This window comes from Pygocentrus nattereri, chromosome 3, assembly GCF_015220715.1.
Source record: "Pygocentrus nattereri isolate fPygNat1 chromosome 3, fPygNat1.pri, whole genome shotgun sequence".
Classification (NCBI taxonomy): Eukaryota; Metazoa; Chordata; class Actinopteri; order Characiformes; family Serrasalmidae; genus Pygocentrus; species Pygocentrus nattereri.
This window is the reverse complement of record NC_051213.1, coordinates 32,767,156-32,793,216: the sequence shown is the minus strand read 5'-3', so window position 1 is coordinate 32,793,216 and position 26,061 is coordinate 32,767,156. Positions and strand designations below refer to the sequence as shown.

The following is a 26,061-nucleotide window of genomic DNA, read 5'->3' as shown; positions in this document are numbered from 1 at the left end:
CTTTCTTGTATTTAATTAGTCTGGTTCTGAGGGTCTTGGGGTAAAGCCGTATAAGGCTGTGATATGAAGCATCAGTGTTGTATTAACGTTATGCAGCGTTTATAACCTTGAAATGTTGACAGTGAAGAGCTATTCTCCTCTTCCTCCTCTGAGCAGCCAACGCTGATATACGCTCTCAATAAGAGGACTGCAACCAGCAGCCACTGTCTTTATACCCCAGATGTATGAAGTACATTTCATAAGCATCTCTTTCAAGAAAATATGTCCCATGACTATAATCTAAGCTTGTGAAGGCTAATGTGTTGGTAGAGTACTTGACTGAATCATGTCCTTGCTCTTTTCTTTCTCTGATTTTCTCCCTCCCATTGCTCTTTCACCCCTCCTTCCCCCCATATAAATGTGTTTAACGCTGATATGAGATTCCCCCCCACATCTCCCACCTCGGCCCAAAGGCATCGGGCAACAGGACGCAGTGTCACTGCCACAGCAGAAAAACTGTTAAGCAGATTTACACACACGCTTACTGCTGGAAAAAATGATGACATTTTCCCGCACTGCCTGCAAAGGGCTTAAGCATGAGATGTCTCTTTTTGCCCTTGCTGAATAAACGGTTTATAATGTAGAATCAAATGTTTCCTCTCGTGCTACAGCCCAAGGACCTCACAACTCACAGCATGCATTCACTGCCTGCAAAGCATGGGGTATGTGTGTGTCTGAGAAAGAGAGAGAAAGAGAGGGGCCACCTGGAAATCACCACATCGCTCTACAAAAGATAAACACTGTTGTCCTTGAGATGCTGAAAATATTCACAATCAGTGTGATTCTGCATGGTTGATTTGACGGTTTCTAGGAAAATCCTATAAAAAGCATCACATTACATTTAACTGCCATCTGGATAAACATCACATGTCCATATATCACAGCTAGTGATTTCCAAACCACAGCATTCATCTAAACCACAATATCAGTACTCAAATGCTTAATGTAACTACAGAAAACTACATGAGACAATGTGACAAACATTTGTTTTGAACACCATACAGAATGTAAGAACAAAGGCAACAAGGGCATCCCCAGAGGAAGCACCTGAGTGACCACAACCAGAAGATTTGACAGGAATGAGTGGAAATATATAGTGACATCTGTCATATAGTCGCAGTGCAGAGCTTTGGCTTGAAATGGCTGGAGTTGGACAGATACTGTCCTCTTTTGGAAGACTCCCTTCAGTCAGTGCCTCAAAAGGTCAAACGATCATTCGTTCAACATGAACGTTATTGAGGTTGCATCTTTATTTAACAGAAAAGGCAGTAAATATTTTCTAACAGTAAAGAGGTAATAAAAGCTGGTGGTGGGGTCATTCACAGGCCCTGTATATACTTGGCATTAACATCATCATGATCTAATCGTGGTGACGGATCATCATCCAATCAAGATGGCGTTTTTCCACTTGTCTTTTTCTGCATTCAGATATTAATCATATCTAAGGCAGAACATCAGTCCTCTGTTTCATTACTGGCTCGTGAACCAAACAGAATACCAGTCTGAAATGGTCTCTGTTGTGATGTTTTATTAAGTTTTTAAAGTTCATAAGTAAGCCATACTGCATCTTATGCCACATCACCGAGCATGTGCAACCTTAAAGAAGATCTGGATGATGTTTAAACGTTTTGGTGATGCATTTTTACGAAAAGCATTTGGGGCTATTTAGGTGACTATTGATTTCTAGTGTTGTTAGCCGTGCAGCTCCAGCTCTGAATTAAAAAAGCTAAATCTGTTTTGGGTGATCAATCTCAGTTAAGCAGAAAAATATGTAAATTAGATTTCCCACTCAAATATTCCTTTAAAAGCACAGCCTAGAGTGGTGAGAAGGCTTTGTACCAAAAGACTTATAAACTTCAGTATTTTTCAGTCTACTTTTGAACACTCATGCAGATGCCCAAATATTAACCTGTTTAACTACAGCGGTGGGAGGGATATTTAAAGTTGTGGGTAGAGCAAGTGACATTAATCCGCGAACGTATCCAAGCTGGCTGCAGTGCGTTTACATATGCACAATTTGTGCTTGACTACATGATGGAATGAGGACAGCTCGATCCGATCACATCCTGATCGCAGTCTTGTCTTTTGGGAGTGTATGCAAACAGATACAGGATACATATTAATGGCAAGTGTAAACAGAGAAACTGAACTCATCTAGGGTCAGTGACACAGAACTTAGACTGTAAGACGTTCATCTGTTAACACTGCTCTAAGAAGAGAACTTTACTCTCCCTGAACCACCACAGTTCTTCCTCTCTCCCTCAAGGGCAAAAGAGATACACTGGCCACATTTGCAGGGAAGACATGTGTCTGTATTTTTTTCTCCTGGTCAGGCCAGGTGTTGCATTCAGATTCCCCTTGAAAGTTGTCCTCTGTTATGCCCAGAGCCATGCTTTTTTTTTTAAAATTCATTTTGATGAAATGATGGCCAGTGCCAAAGTGCTAAAGGTGCAGCTGGAGGTGATAACATAAAAGAGGGAAGGAGCAACCTCGCTGAGCCTCAGGCTAAACCTCATTTCCATTTCCGTCTCTCTCTTTCTCTCTCTCTCTCTCTATCACTCTCACATATATATATATATATATATATATATATATGTGTGTGTGTGTGTGTGTGTGTGTGTGTGTATGTGTGTGCATATATATATATATATATATACACTGTGCATAAGTTTTAGGCATCTAAGCAAATTTTTAAACAATTTACCTCAGCAGTACGTTTACCACAATATACATTAGAATAAAGTAATATTCATACTTCCAATTACTCAAAAAGTAACCAGAATTTCTTGGGTCCATATTTTTCCTTGACAGCCGCCACAGAGACTTGTTAATATCCTCAGTTACACCATGAGCGCAATTTACTGAAGCACTGATTGATCAAACCAGGAGCTGCTACATATAATACTGGGCTTCCTCGAGGAGAGGTTTAAAAAAAAAAAAAAAAAAAAAAAATATATATATATATATATATATATATATATATATATATATATATATATACACACACATACTTTAGCTAAACCTACAGTGTGATGTTGGAGGACAGCATAGCACATCTGAATTCAATTAGCCACCAAGAGGCACACTTAATTGCCCTTGTTCTTCTCCTTGTAGAAAAAACAAAGCTGGGAATCCATAGCGGAGAGTGGTTTAACCCTCTTGTCTCCGTCATTCCTGATGGGGAGACGTTCTGTCTCCCCATCAGCTCCTCTACACAGCACTTTACCAGCAAACGCACAACTGCAGAGAGGATAACACAGACAGGGTGTAGTGGAGGGAGGGAGGGAGAGAGAGAGAGAGAGAGAGAGAGAGAGAGAGAGAGAGAGAGAGAGAGAGAAGTGAATGAGAAAGACAGCAAAGGAAAAAGACAACACAACAGAGAGAGAGAGAGAATCAGGGAGAAAGAGAGTGATGGGAAAATAGAGAAAAAAAGAGCAAAAGAGAAAAAAGAGAAGGGCAGAGACAGTAAGATATAAGGAATGAAAGAATGGAAAAGAGCACAAAAAAGAACAAAAACAGTGAAATAGGGAAAGAGAGAAAGACAGAGAGAAGGAAAGCTAGTGTCAGAGAATGAAAGAGAAAAGGACAAAGAAAGAGAAAGAGAGATGGGGAGAGAGAGAGAGAGAGAGAGAGAGAGAGAGAGAGAGAAGTGAATGAGAGAGAGCAAATGAAATATCCAGAGAGAGCTAGAGAGTGAGAGAATCAGCGAGAAAGAGAGATGGGAGGAAAAATAGAAAAAGAGAGGAAAAAGAGTGAAGAAAGAGAAAAGGAGAAGGACAGAGAGAGAGCACAAAAAAGAAAAAGGAGAGAAATATGGAGAGACAGAACAAGAGATAGAAGGTAAAGAGAGTGCCAGAAAAGTAAAGTAAAAAAGACCAAGAGACAGAGAAAGAGAAATAGAGGGAGGGAGAGAAAGAAGCAGATGAGAAGAGATGGTGAGAGAAAGTCAGAGAGAGGGAAAAAGATAAGGACAAAGATAAGGACAGAAAGAAAGTGAGAGAAGGAGAAAGAGAGAGGGAAGAGAGAGAGAGAGAGAGAGAGAGAGAGAGAGAGAAGGAAAGAGGGAGGGAAGTGGAAAAATCCGAGAGAAAGGGAGAGTGAGAAAGAGAGGAAGACAGACTAAAGGGGAGAGAGAGAAAAAGGGAGGAAAGAGAGAGAGTCACAGGGAGAGGGGGAGGATGGAGAGAGAGAAGAGGGAAGAAAAGAGAAAGATACAAAGAAGAAAAGTAGGAACAGAGGAAAGAGGCTGAGCAGTAGCAGACAGTATATGGCCTGAGCTGAGTTGAGCTCGGAGAGTGAGGTGGCTGAGCAGCGGTGGGTGGGCGGGAGGGGAGAGAGCGGGGATTTAGAGTGGAAAAAGCACACTGTCAGATATGATCAGCCTGGCTGAGCTCAGGCACACAGCCCTTCAGCACCTGCCACACAGCACACACAGTGTGGGCACAACTACATCGCTGTCACCGCTACAATCAGTCCAACTATCCACCCCCTGCCTCAAATATGCTGCCTGCATTGTTCCAGCTCCTCATGTGTGAAGGTGGATCTATTTTATCTCATCAGGGTTTGATACCAGTCTGCGCTGCTGACGTATATTAGTAGCAGCTTATTTGGCACAGAATGTGCCTGAAGTTCCATCAAGTCTTTAGAAACAAAGCTATACATCTTCATTTCTCTGCTTTCTAGATGTTGTCACTGGTTATGAAGACATGTGGCTCTTCTCCTTATAGTACCTTTTCTAGGGAAGGGCAATATGATGATATGGTACCGTATCATTATCATGATAAATTACATCCCAAAAAGATACACCTTTTTTTTTTTTAAATGTCTGTTGTGAAAATGCCTTTAGGTATCATTGTTATATTTCTACCACCTTTAATTTCACAAAAAATATCGTTATGGGCACTTCATATGTACAGATATCTACAGTAAATGACATTCGCCATGCACTTATCTTCTTTTACTTATTTCTCACCTACAGTAATCGGAGCTGTGACCATTAAGGCGCTTTTACATGTTGGCCCGTAAAATAAATAAAACTTAACAGTACGCGACTGACGCCGGCGCGTTGCCATGGAAACGCTGCCACGGTGACAGTGTCACCTGCAAAAATAGAAGATTATCAGAGCAGAGCTGGAGTCATGTCACTTCATTTGTGAAGGTGTAAAATGGCTATCCATGGCTCCCAAAAAAATCCATATTGTTTGTTTATTCCAAAGCCAAAATCTGAACTTTTGTCAGAACACCTCCCTGACCGCTGTGGTACGCTCCTTTTGCTGTTGGTGGTGGTGGAATTGTCTCTCACTTCTTTATTAAAAACAACAAAATATCCCATTGGCCGACTGTCTACCATCATAATGTGAGAAATAAGCTCATTTTGGACCATAAACTTACAATATATTATATATATTATCACAATATATTAGCGCTACATGCCCTGCGATGGGCTGGCGACCTGTCCAGGGTGTATCCTGCCTTCCGCCCGAAGACTGCTGGGATAGGCTCCAGCACCCCCCCGCGACCCTGACGAAGAAGCGGCTTAGAAAATGGAAGGATGGATGGATGGATGGATGGATGGATGGATGGATGGATTAGCGCTACACCAACACTGGTACACATGAATATTTTTTGGGTGTTCCAAATTAAATCATAGGAATATCAAAGGCAGAGACAGATCTGGTCATAAATCACTGTGTACAAAGCAGTTACAAAATACTCAATATATGTACTCCCATGATTGCCTTACAAGAACTGAATTCTGTATTAATGTGCCATGTTAAGTCAAAACCAGATCAGCTAGTTAACAGTCGGAACAGCTTCTCCTTCATTAATACCATAGGCTGGGCATAACAGTACTTGTTATATGGTTCACTGTAAAACTGCAATATAAAAAAGTAAAGAAGGTGTCTTACACACTTCAGACGAGCATGTTTTATCATCTGCCTTACAGAGCATCAAATCCACGCTGAATCTCTGAAACGTCCCTCCTCTCTGGATAGGACAAAAATAATGCACTGCTTGTTCAGTATGAAATTCTATACACATGACTGAATCCCAATCTGCTGTTTTCAACATACAGTATTAACTATTTGAGTGCAGGAGTCAGTATTTTAATTCCTACTTTGTACACTACACATGGAGTAGGAAGCCATTAGACAAACACTGACCCTGCCCATCGGAAATCATAATGTGACTGGTTGACCAGTTTCCTAATTATGTTGGTAATCTAACATGTAAAGCCTTTGTTTTAGCTCTTAACAATAAAACAAAATTATTACTACAACATTTGGAGATTAAATACAAGAGTAATGATACTAAATAAATAAAAACTCATAAAAAATCCAGAAATCTTTAGTCTTCTTGGAAGGCCTAGAACAGGGGTCAATAACCCAGGGTTAAGAAGAGCCATTTTCAACAAAAATCTAACCACCTCAGGAGCCGCAACATTTCATGTCCACTGTACTTTAAGTTACGTTTAACCTTCTTGGCTGTGAATACGTCTCATTATGTGCTAAGCTACTAGTATGGGCTAAAAAATATATAGACTTACTTTGCTCAGCTTTAAGCTTTAGCTCTTTTCTCGCATCTCCAGCAGGAAACTTTTACACAAAAGTACAATAGTTTCTGTAAAATGTCTAAATGTTTGACTTCTTATGAAGCTGAAGTCAGTCAGTCAGTCATTAGCCAGCTTTTTGTAAGAATTTCCCTGTTCCACCTTAAAAGCTGCCTGAGGTGCAAAAATGGAACTGCTGAACTATTTAAGGTGAAACAGGGAAATTCTAACAAGAAGCTGACGAATGAGAAGCTGACTTCAGGTTTGTGACTTTTTAGTGTTTGACAGTTTCTCGTTGCAGACTAAACTTATCAGGAAAACAGCTGGAGTGATCATAAATGCAAATAAATCGCCTCCAATTCCATTTGTCTCCAGATTATCAATATTTGTCTTAAATTTCTCTCTTTGCCTTTTCCTTAGCTTCTAAGTCAGCGAGGCAAGAATGTTGTCTCCATTGCTAGCTATGTGACCAGAAGTCTGCGTACCAATCTTCAGGATTAAAGGGTCAATAAGCAGTTACACGTATAACTCATCATAGCATTTAAGACCGTTTATTGTAAAAAAGCATTATTGTATTGCAAAGGAAGATTATTTTATGTTTAACTTAAGATCTAATTCTGCTGTGGAGCTGCAACAGGGCAGTAAAAGAGCCACATGTTGGCCTAGAAGGTCCTGAGGTTTCCCACTGACACTAATCAACCAAGACACATGTCAACCAAAGAGCTGCCAAAATACACTACATTTCAAAAACAACTAGCTTTGAAATAGGACCAAATTAGTGTCACACAACAGCAGAGTGGCCTCATCTCTTCAAGTTCACATGCATCTGTGGGCACATCTGGAGGAGAACAGCTGTTTAGCTGAGGACGAGAAAGCTGCATTTTTATCATGAGTGAAAACATCTTATACTAACTTGTGGCACCCTAACAAAAGCACAAACTATTCTAGCAGATTCCTGAATTACTCGGTTGAGCGCTCAGTTTAGTGAAGGACATTCTACCACACCAAATGAGCCTAACAGTGACCTTCAGGGCTTTCTTTCTGCCATATGGAAAAAAGAGAATGATGCTGTGCTGTTCTCTAAGCAGAAATGTGTTAAGCTGTTCCAAAGCAGTGATTTAGTCCCTGTGGGGGCCTGGTGTAAACATTCGCTTGAGTAAGCTGTTTGTATGTATACATTGAGCTACCTGCCAAATACAGGGGTTTATTAAGTCAGGCTTACTGCAAAGGACCACACTTATGCCTGGAACACATTATGAAGCAATGAAGAAACACTACACTGTTTTTGTAAGTGTGAAGGACCTCTCCACTGGAGAGGTCAGAATTTTTCACAGTGGTGGTGACAGGAACCAGACATCCCTCCTCAAAACGTTCTTCACAAAAAGGTCACAATGTGCTGCCTGATGTCTGAGATGTTGTATGATGGCTTTGAGATAATGTGTTGCCGTAAAATGTATGTTTCTGAAATACATGAATAGTGGAAAGGTATATGCAGAGTAGCATTTTTCCCTAGAAAATGTTTTTTTTTTCTGGTATACCATTATTTTACAATCATAAACACTACATATAAAACTCAGAAGACACAATGGTGGTTTGGATAACAAATTAAATGGCTATATTTGCATTGAAGACATCACTACACCTGGTTCCCATCAATACCACAGTATCAGAGAGGGCAAGTTCCTCTGCAGTTAACTACTTCACATAAAACCACTCTGAATGGCTTTGTTTACATCTCAAATCATTTAATTATGGATGATTTTAAAAAAAGAATTGGTCGGATTCCACTGTAAAACACTGCTTTTGCAAAAACAATGTCAACATGAAGACCCTTTTCAAAGTTTGAAGAACTTGCACATATAAAGGTTCTATCATAAATGATTTCCTGGAACTGTCCATCTAAGTCTTGGAATGTTTCAAGATGGTTACATCGCAACATTTCATCCGCCTCGATTCTATCTGGATACAGATTATCCACATAAAATATACGGTGCAAATGCACAGAAGAGGCACACAAAACTGGTATAAACCTAATTGCTCAAATCATGTTAGGAGGTGGTCTCAGATGCATTGTAGCTAGAAGTTACACAAATAGAAAGGCCACTGTCTCTCCAAGCCACCCAGAGCCCCTTCCATTAGATTTCTTCTCCAAGTTTAAATTAGTAGCCTTCAGTGGCCCAAAGTAGATAAAATAAAATGGTAGTTCAGTTATTCTTTATTTCACATCATCGTTACTCACTGTCTCACCACATTATAACACCCAGGGGCCATGACTGTGATGACTAATACAGGAAGCTAATTATTCTAAACAGCCGTCTTTTTATAAGGCCAGTGTAAGGAAATGCACAATGTCAGGCAAAATTGAGCTCTGAGGTGACAATCATCTTTTGAATAGAACAACAACAACAACAAAAAAACACAGATCAACACAGGCAACTGTATATAAGCTGATTTGCATATTAAACACCATACAGCAATCCGACTTTGATCTGACTGATTAAGTATAAATACATGCGGTTAAAATCTTATCATAGTACAATGGAGCAATTAGCACATGGAACAATTAGGGTTAAATGGAGTACAAGACAGTTATCATTCAAAAACCTTCATTTTTAAGAATGTATGATGCCAGTGAGGCATCCACTCATATAGATTTACTCATACAGTCATATGTATGGAGAATTGTGTGGAGAATTCTCAGAAAAACAAGGAAATTCCATATTATAACCTAAGTGTTTCTCAAATACAATTAAGGACCTGTTAATGCAGAGAGCCTGCTCTGTTTGGTTATGTACAGTGTAGAGACAGATGGCATTGAAACAGGGCCATTACAAAGGCTTCATTCTTTTATTGCTGTTATTCTTCAATATTTCTATGATGGATAAGCCTTCTTGCTAGGCCGGATGGACTGCTCAGCATGTAATGCTTCATCCAGGATGACTACGAGAAACCCAACGGTCACATTTAACTGCCTTTCCTTGATGTTATTCTTACTGCTGGTCCAACTCTGAGTACATTCTGAGAATAAGCATGCTTTTTGCTTCCATTCTCTGACAAATCCGCTCCAGTAGATTTTACCCTTGGCCCTAGCTTGTGCTGTTTGGAAATCACTGCCTCAGTCCTGGAAACTCCTGGGCAGACAGCTTGTCTGAACCCTCACACGGCGACAGTATCTCCAGGCTATCTTCCCTGCTGAAACCCAGTACCTCTTGAAGTCTATTCCAGCATATCAAGCCTATAATCAATAGCCTGACCAGGGGCCATTCTCAGCAGCTTCTCTTACACTAATCTCAAAACCCAGAATCTAAGCAAAAAAGCGCTATGGTGGCTTCCTAATCCTTCTCCTCAGAGCACCGAGGATATTGGAGGTGAACGGATGGAACATCTGGGCAGTGCTGAAGACATGGATGCAAAAAATTAACTAAACTAAAACTGACAACACAAACCAGAAACTACAGCATGCTTTGCTACCCTCTTTCAATGCAATTAAATACGTCTATGAAAACTGAAAATCCATCCACACTATACACATATTTGAAAATGTGGATGGATTTAAATTGCTTATGCAGACCATCAGAACAACATCAGACCACCATCAAAAAGAAAACACTAAAGTAAAACACAAACAGCACCCCACAACAAGAATATACAGGTTATACTGTGCTCAAAATACAGCTATTTTCTTTTATTATTACCTTCAGCAGTTTTGCAGCTAAACAATCCTGGACGTTCCTACATCCCCAGTAGGAAGACTTTCTTTCTGTAAAATCATTTGCAAATCACCACTTCCATTCAGCAAAGGAAACACAAAGAAAAATTCTACCCAATTTACTTCATCACCACAGTGAAGAGCACAGAATCCCCGGTTTCACACCTTGTCTCTACCTGATGATGACAATCAGAAAAAGGTGTTCAAGAAAAGATTATGAGGTGTTTTCTTGCTGGCGAGGTGAGTCAGGTTTAGGATATTTTTACACCAAATGTTTGCCATTTATAAACAGTGGAGGTACCTCCAGCTAGTTTTTTGTTTTTTTTTATTCCGTATTACACTCCTAAGCAAAGGGAACTCCATGACGGTATCTAGGTTCTGACAACAGTGAGATAAATGACTACAGCACCGGGAGGAAGAGGAACACTCAGGGGCCATTGAATCTCCTGCTAAAAGAAGACAATGTTACATGACCTTTCAGGCAATGCCTTCTTCACACAGTATGCTGAACACAGCACAATGATAGAAAAAATGGATGTGTACAGAAATGCAAAAGCTCTTTATCTCAACATAAAAACTCCCCGGATTAGTGAAAAGACAAGCAGGCAAGCCTTTCTATCTGTTCCACTCATGATTTGCTAGTGAACTAGGCTTTTCCCTTGCTGAGGACTTTAGCTACATCTTCCTAAAAGGTGGTCATACTAACTTTCTTAATGGGGGAAAGGTATAATAAAGTGGCCTTAATCATATTATCAGGGATTGCATCAGTTAGTATAGCCTTGATTTCTGTAGGCTGACTGGCCAGGTGCACAAGAAGTTCAACTGCACCGTCTGGCATAAGCAGTGTGTGCACAACATTTGTCTCAGTTAGTACTACACAGTGACTTTCTATGAGAAATTTTTGCAGGATCTGCCACAGATCATGATCAGCCATGTATATCACATCTTTCAGAGAAAACCATGTGTCATTTAAACTTGCTGCTTTAAAATAATATGTTAATTTGTGAACTAGGGGTTGGACTTTGCAACAAGCAACTTTAAAAAATCGACTTTTAAAATCTGTGATGAAGCCAAACTCCACAGGTCGTAGAGCACGATGTGCCCTTTCTAATGAGCGCTTGATCACACTGCTAACCTACGGATACACAGACCCAGGAATCTTGCATATTGGTATCTGACTTAGGCGCTCCATAGGCGGCCTTGCCGAGATGCTTGCGTGTGTCGGTCGTCCTGAGAGCTTTGGTGAACCAGTAATGATAACGTTCAATGCTACCAGGCTCCTCATCATTTGTCTACTCTGAAGGAATAATCACGTGATCAGCCACTAGTGAACATCAAGCTTAAAGAGGCATCGCAGAGCAGTAAAGTTGACAAGTCCACTAATCTGTGCAGCTTCTAGTTACACCCGCAACAGTGAAGCCGCAGTAATATCGATCTGGGGATTTTTGTCTGATAATTGCTGAACTTGTAAATTGTAATATATTGAACTTGTAAATATGCTGCTTCTGTTTACCACATGCACCCGGTATAAAAGAGGATTAACACAGGAGGGTTTGCATGCTTTACTTTGTACTGACTGTGTTTCGGGGATGTGCTGTATGTTGAGAATACATCAGAAGACAGATTTCCTCAATTGATATATATTTGGTGATTTGCTGTGAATGTGGGTTTTTTCCTAAATGTCTGGAGTCCCATGGACAGATCCATTAAACTTCCTTTGTTTTTTTTAGCCTTTTGGGTTGCAATGATATGCTGCACATTCACCCCACCACCTCCCTCACTGGGCCTGTCAGGCTTTCTGAACACAATGTTCAGTCTCTCAAGTATCCCCTAGTGCCAGAGAGCTCTGCCCTTTTTTCCCCCTTATGGGCAGCCCAGCACCTCAGCGCTTATTAGTATCTCTAAACGATGTGATATATATCACTGATTGTTATCTTGTTAATCTGTTAGATTCTGCCAAATTTTGTGTAGAAAGTCACTGTGGAGTAGCAACTGAAACACCGGCAGATGTTCTTATGCACACACTGCTTACCAGCCAATGTAAACAAATGTTTGAATTGGTTTGTTTGGCATTATTATTATTTCAATTTGTCTGAATGATAACAAGAGATTTCTTTACAAGATATGTCACAACACAGCCCTTAAGTGGGATTCATTTGAGGGATAGTTGTAACGATAGTGAGAAAACACTATTATAATATCATTTATATATGGGAATATGGTGAGTTCTTATTGTTTAAGGGCAATATAGTTGTAATATTGGGTTTAAACTCACCCACTATGTGGAGGCTGTATTTTAGCCTCACTAGTTCTTATTGAGAGCTGGTCATATGCTTTAAATGATGCAATGTTGCAGGTACCAATAGGATGATACATAACAGACAGATGTGAATTCTTTGACCTCTGCACACAATAAAGTACTCAAAAACACTTATGATGCTTTCATGGTACAAAAACAGTCTTCAGGGTGGATGTTGAGAAATATGTGTCTGCTGTAAAAATTCACACATCGTGTTGCTATAGGAAAACAAGAAGTATATTCAACACATTTAACCTGAACCTGTTTAAAAAAAAGTGTTATATTTTATCCCGAATCAAGTTGTGTGACACACACTCCCCTGCAATATGACTTAAAACTCTAGATCCCGAGAGATAAGCACTCTGTACGCTTTTGCCCTTGACAATGGGCCACTTCAGTCTAGTCCCAAAATGCAAGGCAATGTGGAGAAGCTGGGCAGGTTAATTCACTTTCAACAACATCAGTCTGTTAAGACTTTCTCCTACTCTTACACTAGCATGTACTGGAGTGAAGCGGCCTTTATGCCATGTCAACTATGGTCTGCAACCTTTGAAAAGATGGAAGAGTCTTGGAAGAGTTTCTAGAAATTGCTGATTGCATTTGAGTGACATTCCCTACTTACAGTAATTACTCTGATGTCACATTTTAAGCATTCTTCTCCTTTTCCCCCAGCATGTGTGTTGATATGGTAATTCACTCTAGATCTGAATGTGGTGTCAGCTCTCTATAACTATAATGCAAAGTTCTTAAAGGGTAAAGAGAGCAAATCCTAAGTTTGACTTGGATCTTGGTTGTCCTTAAGTCCAGTTATGATATTTGTGTGGGTTTCTGTACCAAACACTTTTAAAACGTCTTTACTTATTTGTATATGTCCATTTTCCAGCCTCTCTTTATCCCTTATGTTTAATCAGGCTGTATTTTTCTAATATGTCTATAAAACTAGTTAATGTAAATGACCTCCATTCTGATTGGCTGCTCTGTACTGTACAGCATTTAAAAAGCAGCTCAGGTTGAAGTATGCTACCACCTTAGTATGAATGACTGGGCCAAACTGCAGGATGCTGAACAGGCACATATATATCTAGATGCTGGCTATATGTTGGTTTAAGGTGGCATAATGGACAGTGGCTATTCATAGGCTGAGAGTGGATGCAAAGGGGCTACTGGGAGAATTTGAGAGGGCTGAGTGAGGAAATGTAATCATAGCACGGGGGTTTCAGGGAAAGAAGTGAGAGAAACAACCGAGTTTGCTGCTGTAGAAGACTTATGTTGTGAGAAATCAATGATTTTTGAAAATGAAAATGAGGGGGTTAGAGCAGAGCTTTCCTTCCCTGAGATCTGCTACCCTGCTGAGTTTAGTCATAGCATAAATCTGATGCAACACATCCAGCTAATCAAGATCTTCAAGAGTGTCTAAAGATTCGAGCCAGGTGTTAAAAAACTCGAGCTGGAGATAAAATCTCCATGAACAGGATTTATATATTTACATAAAGAGTCACACATGGCTTTTGGTTGTAGGACATAGTTATGACTTTGGCCATCTTTTAATCAAACATTTATGACTGCAAATATCTATTTAGAACTTTGAAGGGTAAAAATACATCAATGTAAGTGCTAAAAGTCCTCGAGCCAACAAGGCAGAGCTATGTTTACACACAGACTTTGCCAATCCGATTGAATACATTCTGATTATAGACCAACACTCGGTGTTTATACACACACTCTACTCAACAATCTGATGGAACATTTCCATTTACATCCACACTAGAAGTAATTTGGTCCAAAATTAAACATATGTGCAGAGTACCACTTAGTGTAGAAGGTACCATGACAACGAGCATCAGCAGTCTAGTCAGAGTGAGATGAGCAGCAGTAAGCAGTGCTTGTGCTTTTAATTACTTCAGAATTATGTCAGACTCAGGAAAACATTTCACATGTGGAAAACATCGTGTTCTGAGACAACGGCCAAGGTGAAAGCATAAACCTCGTCTCCTCTGCAGACCAGTTTCTGCTACCGCCATGTTGAATGTTATAAACTATGGTGCCAACATACATGTGCAGAACGTACTTAAGCTTCCCAATTGGGAATGTAATCAGATGTTTACATGGTTATTATTCTTCTATTTAATGGATTATTTAAAGGATTACTCACCTCCTTCAGTCAGATTGAAGATTCAGTCAAATTGTATTCCGAATGGCCTCAATCAGACTAGTCTATTCCGACTGAGGTGTTTACACGTATGTATTGTATACCGATTGAGCTATTTTTATTAAGCTGCATGTAAACGTGGCTATTGATATGAATATTTGCTATCAGCTGTTTATATTACTTGAAATCAATAGAACAGAAAACAGAAATAGAATAACAGAAACACTACTTTGTGCTATTCATTTTTTTGGTTTGGGTATTATTATTTCTTATTAGTTATAAGGGTCCATAGCTTCCTCGCAGCTCCGTGACCTGAGACTCAAACTGACCAATGGATAAAATGGAATCAGATTATTCTTAGAAACCCTGGAAATAAATAATAGAACCGAAAAGAAGATGCTGTGTAAAAAGAAGACACTTTCTATTTTCTGAAAGCTTTGCTCAATCATCATCTGGGTCAACATTTTGATTCGCTCTGAGACACAAGGACAATGCCATAGACTGAAAAACATGGAGTATGCAATGTTGATGAAGAAAAAATATCAGGACAAGGAGCGGATTTTGGTTATTTTACAAAACTTTATTACTGACTGATAGCTCAGCTATGGTTAGACAGGACAATGCCTGATGATTGTTAAGATATGTTTATGCCTGTAAGCTGTAAACCACTCCTGGGTTATGAAGCCAGGAGTACAGGCATGCAAACAGCCATTTTATTATATTAACCTCTATTAATTATTTAGTGACTACTAGGAATTACTTAGTAACTACTGTGAAACGTACATGCAAGTTAGGTAGTTATAAGAGTGAGGAACAAGTGTGGGCCTAAGCAAGAACAATTTTAGAGGGTTTAAAGGGTTATATCAGCACTACAACGCAAGCATTTCTTCCTAAGTCCTGAAGTCTGGCACATTTGCACTGTCAGTGGGATGAGTGTGGAGACGGAGCACACACACCTCTATCTGCAGCAAAGCCTCTTCTCTCTGGCGTAGAACCTCCACATCCTCCTCACTGATCTCAGACAGGAATGCCTGCTGTGCTTCACCCTCCACACTCTCGGCTGCTCCAAACAGTGCACCTTCCTCACACAGCTCAGTGAATGGTGTCTGCGGGCTCTAAACGTGTGAACACATACACACAAATACAATACAACACAGAAACAAACAATGCATTAGCTTTAAAAACGCTGTGGCTGAAGTTCCAGCTGTTCACAGACTTTCAAACATGAATCATCACAACAAGCTCTGTATGAGATCAGTGACTTTGCAAAAATGTTTGGATACAAAAAAAAAAAAAAAACCTAGGAAACCACTGATATGGGTTTATAAAGAAATCTAATGACTTCCTGCCTCCAACAAAAGTGCATTTATATTATATTTTCCCAAATAGGTTTCTTAAGTTAGACTTCGTTTGGCAGAACTTAGAAGCAGACTGAAGATCCAATATGTGGGAGTTGGTCACTTAGAGAGCAGCACATTGATCTGCTAATTTTCTTCCCTAATTGCATATGCATGACATAGAAAGCCTGAGGCGTGTTATTGTTTTTTGCTATTCACTGGGTGACTCATTTTTTTCTCTCTATCTCTGAATTAGCACTGCTAATAGGCTCCAGCTCTCTACAGCACAATGACACTGAAGAGCTCCATCTCCTCAGGGCTCCTCAAAGTTCTGCCCACTCCTTAAAGACGCTGTCTGTTCATAGTGCAGCACTCAATCTTTACATATTTACCATACTCTGATAGCAGCCTATCTAAAGACTGACATGGGCTACTCTCTATGATCCATCCATTCACCAGCATCTCCTTACTGCTTAGAGTGGCTGCATGAATATAATATGTTATAAAAGAAGACCTGGATACCATCGTCAGCAAAAATGATTAATCAATTAATCACTGAAAAAGGCAAATAGCTGACAATTTAGCTTTTCCAATACAGTATTCTGAAGTCTTTAAAAGTCTGTGCGTGATCTGTTATTTAAGCAAAAGAACAGGAGGGAATGCGTCATTGTAAATGACATCATTGCTGTGGTTTGGTCATAGACCCCGTACAACGACCCTGAAGTTATTCATCATTACACTTTGAGTGTTCATTTGCTTTTATACGCCAGTTCTGCAAAATGAAGAAACATTTTAAAAAGAAGCCCCAAATATTGCATCATTTGAGTTTTAAAACAGGCAATCCCTTCAGCCAAATAATGTAGTAGCCTTTTGCATTACAGAGCCATAAAACTGTCATAATATAAGGTTCAGCTCAGCTTTTTATTTGCCAAATTAAAGGCAAAGTCTTTTCGTTTCAACCAGCCTGTCAAGCAAACACAGGCCATCTTGCATTCTATTTGTTTCTTGGTAATTCCAGTTTGTTTAGTAGTTCTGCCGCCACAGCTGCTGACCAGAAAGCTTGTTTAGGGGCAACAAAAGCTTCTACATTTTAATGTGGTCTTGCTGTCAAACTCTTCTTCAGAACCTAATCAAACAGGTTGCAGGTCAAATATCTTATAGAAGCTATCTGAAATTCTTAGTATGTGCTGAACATGAGTAAAAATTAGAACTGTGAAGTCAAAACTGTGCTGTTATCACTAATGAGAGAACACTTCTCAACCGAATTAGAATGTGGCCTCAAAATTATTTCAGGTTATATTAGGTTCATTTAGAGAGAAAAAAAAAACCCATTGATTATTTAATTGATACTCTTGTGCAAAATAGGGACTGACACACCTCTGAACCAATCACAACCTACTCTTAATGCTACTTTGTCAAGATAACCAAAAAAAAAAAAAAAACTGTCAAAACTCAAAACAAACCCACAGTGAGAACAGCGGCGGCAGTAAATCAGTCAGAATTATTAGGCCTAGGAATGGCAAAAAGGTGTTACTGAAGAATTCAGTTACTGAGGTTCCTTCATTCCCTAACACTCTTAATACACTTGTTAATATTATGTCTAATGACAACGTTGCAGAATGGTGTTCAAATGAGTTTTCTTAGCTGTATTGTTAGCTTTAGTATTTATTATAGTGTTCAATCTTCTGAGAACTTAGACACGTCAACCGACTGGTCTATCGTGCATGTGGCTAAAAGGTTTTCTTGGTGTATTTAATGTAAACATGGTTTCCAGAATCATTGCTTGGCCATTATTCATATTTTGTCAGTTCTCAAACATGAGTATCTAAGCTGAACATTTTGTAAGGCCTGTTTATTTTCAATCATAAAATGTTTCGCTTTTGGTATGCAATCAGTGCCAAACTAAAAAGCAATCAGTACAGTGAAAAAAACCTGAAATGATACAAATGCCATTTACTTTTTCACAGTGACAGAATATGTGTCAAAATGAAAAGGAACACCTCTCTTACTCGATTAGTCCATAATTTGAGTGTCGGTTTAAAAAACACTCCATTACTAATATAATCATTGGTGACAGCCCCAATTACAATTACTATTAAAACCATTTTAATCATTATGTGTGACTGATGAGGTGGTTTACCCTACCTGTATCATGTATAAAAATATCCACTGCTACCACTGATGCATTCTGCTCTATTATTGCTTCTCTACTGAGCAGCTGAGCAGAAAACATCTTCTTTTAACCACATAATTCTCTAAATATTAACTAAAGAAATGGAACAAACAGAAATATCCAACACTATTAGAAAATATTAAACAGTCATAACTAAATTACCACCTAATCAAAAGTAGCCTTCAAACTATTAAGTAGCATTTTAGACCTAACCAGCCGAATTCTTTAATTTAGCCAGCTCTATCATTGCTGATAGCCCATTAGGATTCTCTTAATTCTTAACAAGGCCTCAAGAGATGCGGTCCACAGCTCCTGAAAAGACTGACTCACTTTCATACAAACTCACTTTAATGTTTATTTATGGGCATTCAAGACTGAATCAAACTTCCATTACATCATTCTAACATTATATGACTGTTTCACTGCCATTTTCTTTTCAGTTTGGCATCTCAGCCCATTAATGTCCATGTCCTTTGTTCCATATTGCTGTCTGAGCTTGAGAGATTTTTGAAATTGATCAAACCACATGGCTAAAAAGTGAGTTTTCTGCCACTTAATTTAACATGTTAACTTTTATCAAAGTACTTTGGTCACTTTGGTCACTACTGATTTGCAACAAAACAATTATTATTAAGTGCCAGACTCCTGGTCATCATATGGATTGTGTTTCTCCACAATGCCCTGTCTTCTGTTGAGGTCTTCAGGCTTCTGAATGGCTGGTTTATGACTCTTTCAAGCAAAACTGCCTTTTCCAATGAATTTGCTCTTCTCCGAATATGTTCAAAATAGGACTCAATCTTCACTTTGGTTATCTGGGCGATTAAGAGGTGAGGCTTTATTTGGTTGAGGATTTGTTTATAGTTTTCTCTGCCTCCCAAGAAACTCTCAAAAGTCTTCACCAACACCAAAGTTCAAAGGCAACTATATTTTTCATATCTCGCTTTTTCATTGTCCAGCTTTCAGATCCTAAAGAACTGCAGAGAAGACCACAGACTGGACACTTCTGATCTTTTCAATCTCCATCATCTTTGCTCTGCAAAGTGCCTGTGCTGCATTTCTCAAGTGCTGGATCCTCTGTTGGTAATAATTGCTCTGAGTAGGCAAAAGCTGTCCACCACATCCTCTCAACAAACGCTAAAATCAGAGATCTTTCCTGTTGTCATTAATTTCATTTTCTTCATATTGAGCTGAAGTCCCATCCTTACACTCTGTTCTTTAACCTTCCTTATTAGGGCCTTCAAGTCTTCCAGTACTCCACTATGAGTGTTGTGTTTCCTGCATCTTGATGTTTCTTCCTCTTTTTTATGTTCTGAATACAGGTTGCAAAGTATGCTGATAGCATGTAGCCCTGTCTAACCATTCCATTTGTCTATTTTCTGTCCTGACCTTCGCTTGCTGATCCGTGTAGAGCTTCCTCATTAGAACGATGAGATGTTCTAGTATTCTCATCTTTCTGAAGACATTTCATAATTTTACGTGGTTGACACAGTCGAAGGCTTCGCTGTAGTCAATGAAACGTGCTGATTTCCTTATTGAACATCTTGGGTTTTTAAAAAATTCTGCCTACGGACCTGTCAGATCTTAAGGCAAAAACATATGATGTTTCTGTAATATGGCCCCAGGTCTAGAACAGATTCTGTGATATATTTTTATATCATATCATTTATGGCTTTTGAATGGATAAAAAAATGCTTTGGTCACACTGACAAAGTTATTCTCATGACCTTTGCAGACTTATATTTTATGTCACAGGATCAGAAGGATTAGGCTGGGAACCTCACGCTGGTCCTACATATGATATAGCAACAGGCCCAATGAAACGGATGTATTCTTAATATCATAGTCTGACTCTTAGGCCTCATATATTGCAAGTGAAAACTTTGCAAAGACATCTTCACTAAAGTTAGACATGCAAAGGAGGGAAAGAAAAACAGACACAGTACATTCATTTACAGTCAAGGAACAGTTCAGTGAAAAATCTCATTTATGCAATTTTCTACTTACCCCAGATGCAGTCTATCATCCAAGACATGTCTGGTGTTCAAATTTTCGCTCTTAAGTTCAGAACTAGGGTTATTAAGCTAATGCTACTAACATACAGTAGAAGTTTTTTTGTTGTTTTTTTTCTTTCAGTAAATTCATGAAAAATTCTCTTCTCATGCCACATCCTGGTCATCTTTATGGCATATAACAATAACAACTACAGCTGCTGCTTCACCTTCACAAGCAGGTGTAGTGTGAAATTCTGATGTCACATGTATGTTTATCATTCAGTTGAAGGGATGCTACAGTATGTTCGCAATTTATGTTGTTTCTTTTTATAACTAACTGTTTATAAGATAATGATGCAAATTAATGACTCACGTGACCATGAAAAGTGAGACTACATGGTCAGAATTCAGAAAAAAACATCTGGGGCCGTATTATAAAATGTCCCATCTTTTTATCTTAACTTATCTGACTGTCAAAACCAGATTTTTCACAAATTTGTATCACAGATCCAAATCTCAATTTAGGAATCTTATCTTACTTGATCAAAGTCAACAGTCAACTGTTATGTCTGTAATCTAGCAACCAACCATACGCGCACAGCTGGAATGTAAACACGTAATCCAAGTGTTCAAGCTAGCTAGCCACACAGCTTCTGTTACAGGTGAACAAACAAGGTCAAACAAAACTAAAGCGCAATAAACTGCAAGTGTAACTGCAACTGTTTATCAGAGCATCGCTGCCCTTTCAGTTTCAGTTTCCCAAAAGCTCTAGAGATTTAGCGGTAAAGTTATTCCTCCTAATAAGCTCTGTCTCCTTATTATTCACCACCATCACTGTAATATTTTATCTGACAAGTTTCCATCAACATTAACACACAATGGTAATAAGAGGGGATGGTGAAGATCATGCCTGCAGCGTCTGGGGTTTTTTAAATGCTGTTTGAAAAAATCTCTCATAAGTCAAAGCAGCATTTTCAATGGAGATAAATGTAATGTCATTATGCTAGTTATAGTGAACTATGCTGCCTGTCACTGCACAAAACAGGTGGTAAGACACCTCTGAGGTTGTCCTAAATATTTATTTTATTTATTAATTAAGAATAATTTAAGAAAATTCAGTCTAGTCAAGATGTTTCTGTAATGCTGTTTTCTTATCTGGAGGCAGAATAAGACTATGAATGTAAGAACTGTTCTGTAATAACTTCTGTCCTAAATTCAGTCCTACCTCAATCTGTCATGGTGACAAAGCAGATTAGATTTCAGAGTTAAGAAGTTTCAGTAATATAGCCCGTTTCCAAAAAGAGGCTGCCTGATTGTTCAGCTATATGGTTATATTTGGTTAATTTTTACTCACTAGTTCAAAGTAAGTCACACTGTGCTCTAAACCACATCGACGAACCTGCACGAGCCTAATGAAGACCAGGATCCTGTTTGAGTGAGATGTGAGATTATGGTGTGGTAGCTCCAGTAAATGTGGACGCCAAACATGTCTTGGTTGACTGACTGGAGTAAGAGGAAACCCCTGAATCCCTGAATACCCCACCACCTCATATCCACTATCAATGAATTAACAAGTCAGCCAATCACTTCAATCAGTCAGTCAGTCAGTCAGAAATGACTGCTGATAACATTCTTTGCACATAAGCCTGAGAGAACACATCATTTAGATATTATTGGCCAAAGTAAAAACTAAAAAAAAGAGGAGAAAAAAGCCTTGGAGTAATTTTCCGCTGTGCTCGGTGGATCATGGCCAGCTAGATTAAGAGTGCGGAGGAAAAATAATCATTTTCTGGATCACATCCAACGCTCAAAGAACATTACCGTGCACACAAAAACACACATTTACTGTAGGTTTCACTGAGACGGTTCATTTTCATTCTACAGTGTGAAGGTCTGAGAAGCTCGGGCTAGAATCTAGCAGAATTCGGATATTTCAGAGAAACGGGTCTGGCCTTATCCTCGCACAACCCGAGACCCTTCCCCGCGGAAACATTTCTGTACAAATTGGAGTCAGTTTGATGACACGCTCCGAGATTGCCTGCGCTGATACCGAATTGCTTCCTGCTTTGATCTCCACGAAATGAGACTCAGGTGGAGCTTGGCAATCAAACAGCGCTCAAACACTATCTGATACTTTACAAACCACTCTGCTGCATTGTTTGCCTTGGTTGTGATCTTTGCATTTGTATTTTAATATGACTGCATATTCCTATTTGAAGGCTCTTGCTGCTGGGAGTCTGCGAGAGGAACTGACAGCAGAGACGAGAACATGAGGGAGGCAGCCACAGGTGACACAGCTGCACATGAAAGCAAACGTCTCCAGACGCCACACGGCAGAGTGTGGAGTGAATAAGAAAAAAGGGAAGGGCGTTTTGAAGTACGGCTGAGACTGCAGGCTGTATCTGTGAGCTGCCATGTCTACATCACAGGTGCATGACAGTTGAGGAATTCTGATGTGCAGTTTTGGAGTGACATCCAAGAACTAAATTCTTTTTTTTGTGTGTGTGTGTGTGTGTGTGTGTGTGTTCCTCAGTCTGACACACTATGACAGTATGCAATATCAAGAAAAAGATGTCATATATGAAAGGATATGACCTTATGGATGTCACTTCTCATGTATTTCAAAAACGCCATTCAGTTCCACGGCTATTTACAGAGAGTCTCGCCTCTCAGAACTCAGAATGCCTGCTGAAAAGTCTTATTTAGACTAATCTCTGATTCTGAATCACTCAAAGGATGTGGTTTCTATAAACGTCTGTCTGTTCTGTCTGTCTGTCAGGTGTCTTTCACTGTAATGCTCTCTCTCTTATCTGGCTAAGCTGCAGTGAAATTTTCTGCCTGGCTGACAAATCAACCATTTTCTGCCAAAAGCACACACGCACACTCACATAGGTGCAGAATCACTATCAGTTAATTCATTGTCTTGATATGATATTTCATATATTATTTAATCATGCACATTTTATCCTAACAGTTTCAAGTCTTTCAGGACTATTACTGCATATTAAATAGCAGCTATAGTGTGATACGGTGTAGATGCAAAACAGGCAGAGAGCACAAGATGCTTCTCACAGTCACAGGTTCATCCAGAGTATTAAAACCAGTCTAGACTGGTGCACTGCAAAAAATTATATCTTAGCAAGTAAAAGTACATTAAATGCAGCATTTAATAAACATTTTTAGAATTGGCTACTTCAGTGACGTAAATATGCGTCAAATATATTTTAAGCTATAGTTTTTTTAGTACTTGTGGTTTGGTAGCTCATCTTATAGGTTTGGTAATTATGTTTTGGTAGGTCTTGCTATATGTTTGGAGGTACCTGCTGAGATTTGGTAGGTTATGCTATATGTTTAGCAGTTTATGCTATAGGTTTGATACTATAAGTTTGGTAGTTCATGCTGTATGTTTGTCATTACTTGCTGAGATTTGGTAGTTCATGCTATCGGTTTGGCAGTTCATGCTATAAGTTTGGTAGTTCATGCTATAAGTTTGGTAGTCCATGCTATAAGTTTGGTAGTTCATGCTATAAGTTTGGTAGTTCATGCTATCGGTTTGGCAGTTCATGCTATAAGTTTGGTAGTTCATGCTATCGGTTTGGCAGTTCATGCTATAAGTTTGGTAGTTCATGCTATAAGTTTGGTAGTTCATGCTATAAGATTGGTAGTTCATGCTATTGGTTTGGCAGTTCATGCTATAAGTTTGGTAGTTCATGCTATAAGATTGGTAGTTCATGCTATAAGATTGGTAGTTCATGCTATAAGTTTGGTAGTTCATGCTATAAGATTGGTAGTTCATGCTATAAGATTGGTAGTTCATGCTATTTGTTTGGCAGTTCATACTATAGGTTTGGCAGTTCATACTATAGGTTTGGCAGTTCATACTATAGGTTTGGCAGTTCATGCTATAAGTTTGGTAGTACATGCTATAAGATTGGTAGTTCATGCTATTGGTTTGGCAGTTCATGCTATAGGATTGGCGGTTCAAGCTATAGAATTGGTACTTATGGTTTGGTAGTACTTGCTATACGTTTGGCAATACTTTATGAGACTTAGTACTTCATGCTATAGGTTTGGTAGTTAATGTTATAGGTTTGGTAGCTCTTTTTATAAGTTTTACTGTCTTTGCTATATGTTTGATAGTTCATGATACAAGTTTGGTAGTTCTTGCTATACATCTGGTAGTCCTTGTTATAGTTTGGTGATTCTTAATATAGTTTGTCAGTACTTGCTGTGGTTTGACAGTTCTTATTCTCTTGTCTCTTTTGTAGGGTGGTACCCTCAAGGGTACATCTCAGTATCTTTAGTCAGGGAATATACTTTTTCCATAATCCATTGAAATGATATTTTCTAAGTTGTGTTGACTCCACACACACCATCTCATCTCCAGGCTTATTATTTTATTGTTCTGTTTTAAAACATTACGTTATTAACAGGTAAAAATATGTACTTTTCACTGAGAAAAGCTTAATTAAAGTTCACCGGACTTTTGAGGGAACATGTACATTTTTTATACCTTGATGAACAGAAAAGGAACCTGCACAGAAACGTTATTTCTAACAGTGTATGTTTGGCAGTTCTTGCTATGGTTTGGCAGTCCCTGTTATAATTGAGTGGTTCTTGCTGTAGTTTGTCAGTACTTGCTGTAGTTTTGGTAACTCTTGCTATATGTTGGTAGTTCTTACAATGGTTTGTAGTTTACTACACTTTTTTACTAGTTTGGTGGTTCTTGCTATAGTTTGGTATCACTTGCTTTGGTTTGATAGTTCTTGATAAATCTTTGGCGGTAGATGCTTCTTGTTTTGTAGTTCGTGATAAGGCTTGGTAGTACTAGCTTGGCAACAGCCATACTTTTGTATGTAGGAATGCACGTAATGTTAAGGAATGTCAATAATGAAATTGTTGTAAGACTGTTATAAGATGATTTAACCTATTTCTATGAATGTTTACTTAACTTTTTGATGAATGAACTGGCAGATCACTTGTTTCAGGAAATAATGCCTCATGAAACTGATAACCATCTTTTAAGAAGTTTGTGGATATTGTAAAAGTGTGGTCAACTGAGAATTATAATGCAACTTTCTTTTCATCTTTTTGAGTCCACTTTAATCCTGTTTCTTTTTTTTCTTTTTTTTAAACACTGAAATGTTTTTTAGAGTAATTTTTTCCATGCTGACCTATGAGGATATTATATCCACTCACCTGTTTTCTGTCATTTTGCGCTGGTGGAAGTAAGGCCCTTGAACGATCTGCAATTTTCTGATGCAAAGAGATAAATGATATTAGTACGCAAATTGCATGAACAGACAACAATACAACAATCCAACCAAAGACACATTTGAAATGGATTTTTTTTCCCGCTTTAAATCAGATGTCAAAACAAGTACATCATGCGTGATCATTATTAACTAACATCAGAGCGACGGCATATTTTCACTGTGTGTTTACACACTGATGACTGCATGAAAGGAGAGAGTGTGCAGCATGTTCACCTTCTGCAGGTCACCATAACGCTGCACTGACTCGGACAGTTCTGTCTTCAGCCTCGTGAGACGCAGCCGGTCTTGCTGTGGAGAGAAAACTCCTCAATTAGAGAACAAAATAAATATACAATAACGTGTCTGTCTTCTTTAGACCATTATATAATTCATTCAGCTTGATGCAGCTTTCCTTCATCATTGCATGTTAGTATCCTTCCACTACTTATGTCATACATTATTATGAATCTATTCATAAATTCCATTTAATGCATTACGTGACATACAGTGCAAAGCTATGAGTAATGTGGTTGGATGATACACTGCCAGTTTTCTGGAT

At 38.9% G+C, this 26,061-nt stretch overlaps 1 protein-coding gene across 4 annotated transcripts in view; it reads right to left on the bottom strand.

Annotated features, from left to right (window-relative positions):
• tsnare1 (T-SNARE Domain Containing 1) overlaps nucleotides 1–26,061 on the bottom strand; it is a 201,243-nt gene that overhangs the window by 80,484 nt on the left and 94,698 nt on the right. For all 4 annotated transcript variants that reach the window (XR_005130068.1, XM_017706803.2, XM_017706806.2 and 1 more), the window contains exons 6-8: nucleotides 25,737–25,811; nucleotides 25,447–25,503; nucleotides 15,703–15,861 (exon numbers count right to left, since the gene is read on the bottom strand). Coding sequence is in view for 3 of the 4 variants with exons in the window: in XM_017706803.2 (XP_017562292.1) it covers nucleotides 15,703–15,861; nucleotides 25,447–25,503; nucleotides 25,737–25,811 (291 nt within the window). In the remaining variant the exon portion in view is untranslated. The remainder of the gene's footprint in view (nucleotides 1–15,702; nucleotides 15,862–25,446; nucleotides 25,504–25,736; nucleotides 25,812–26,061) is intronic.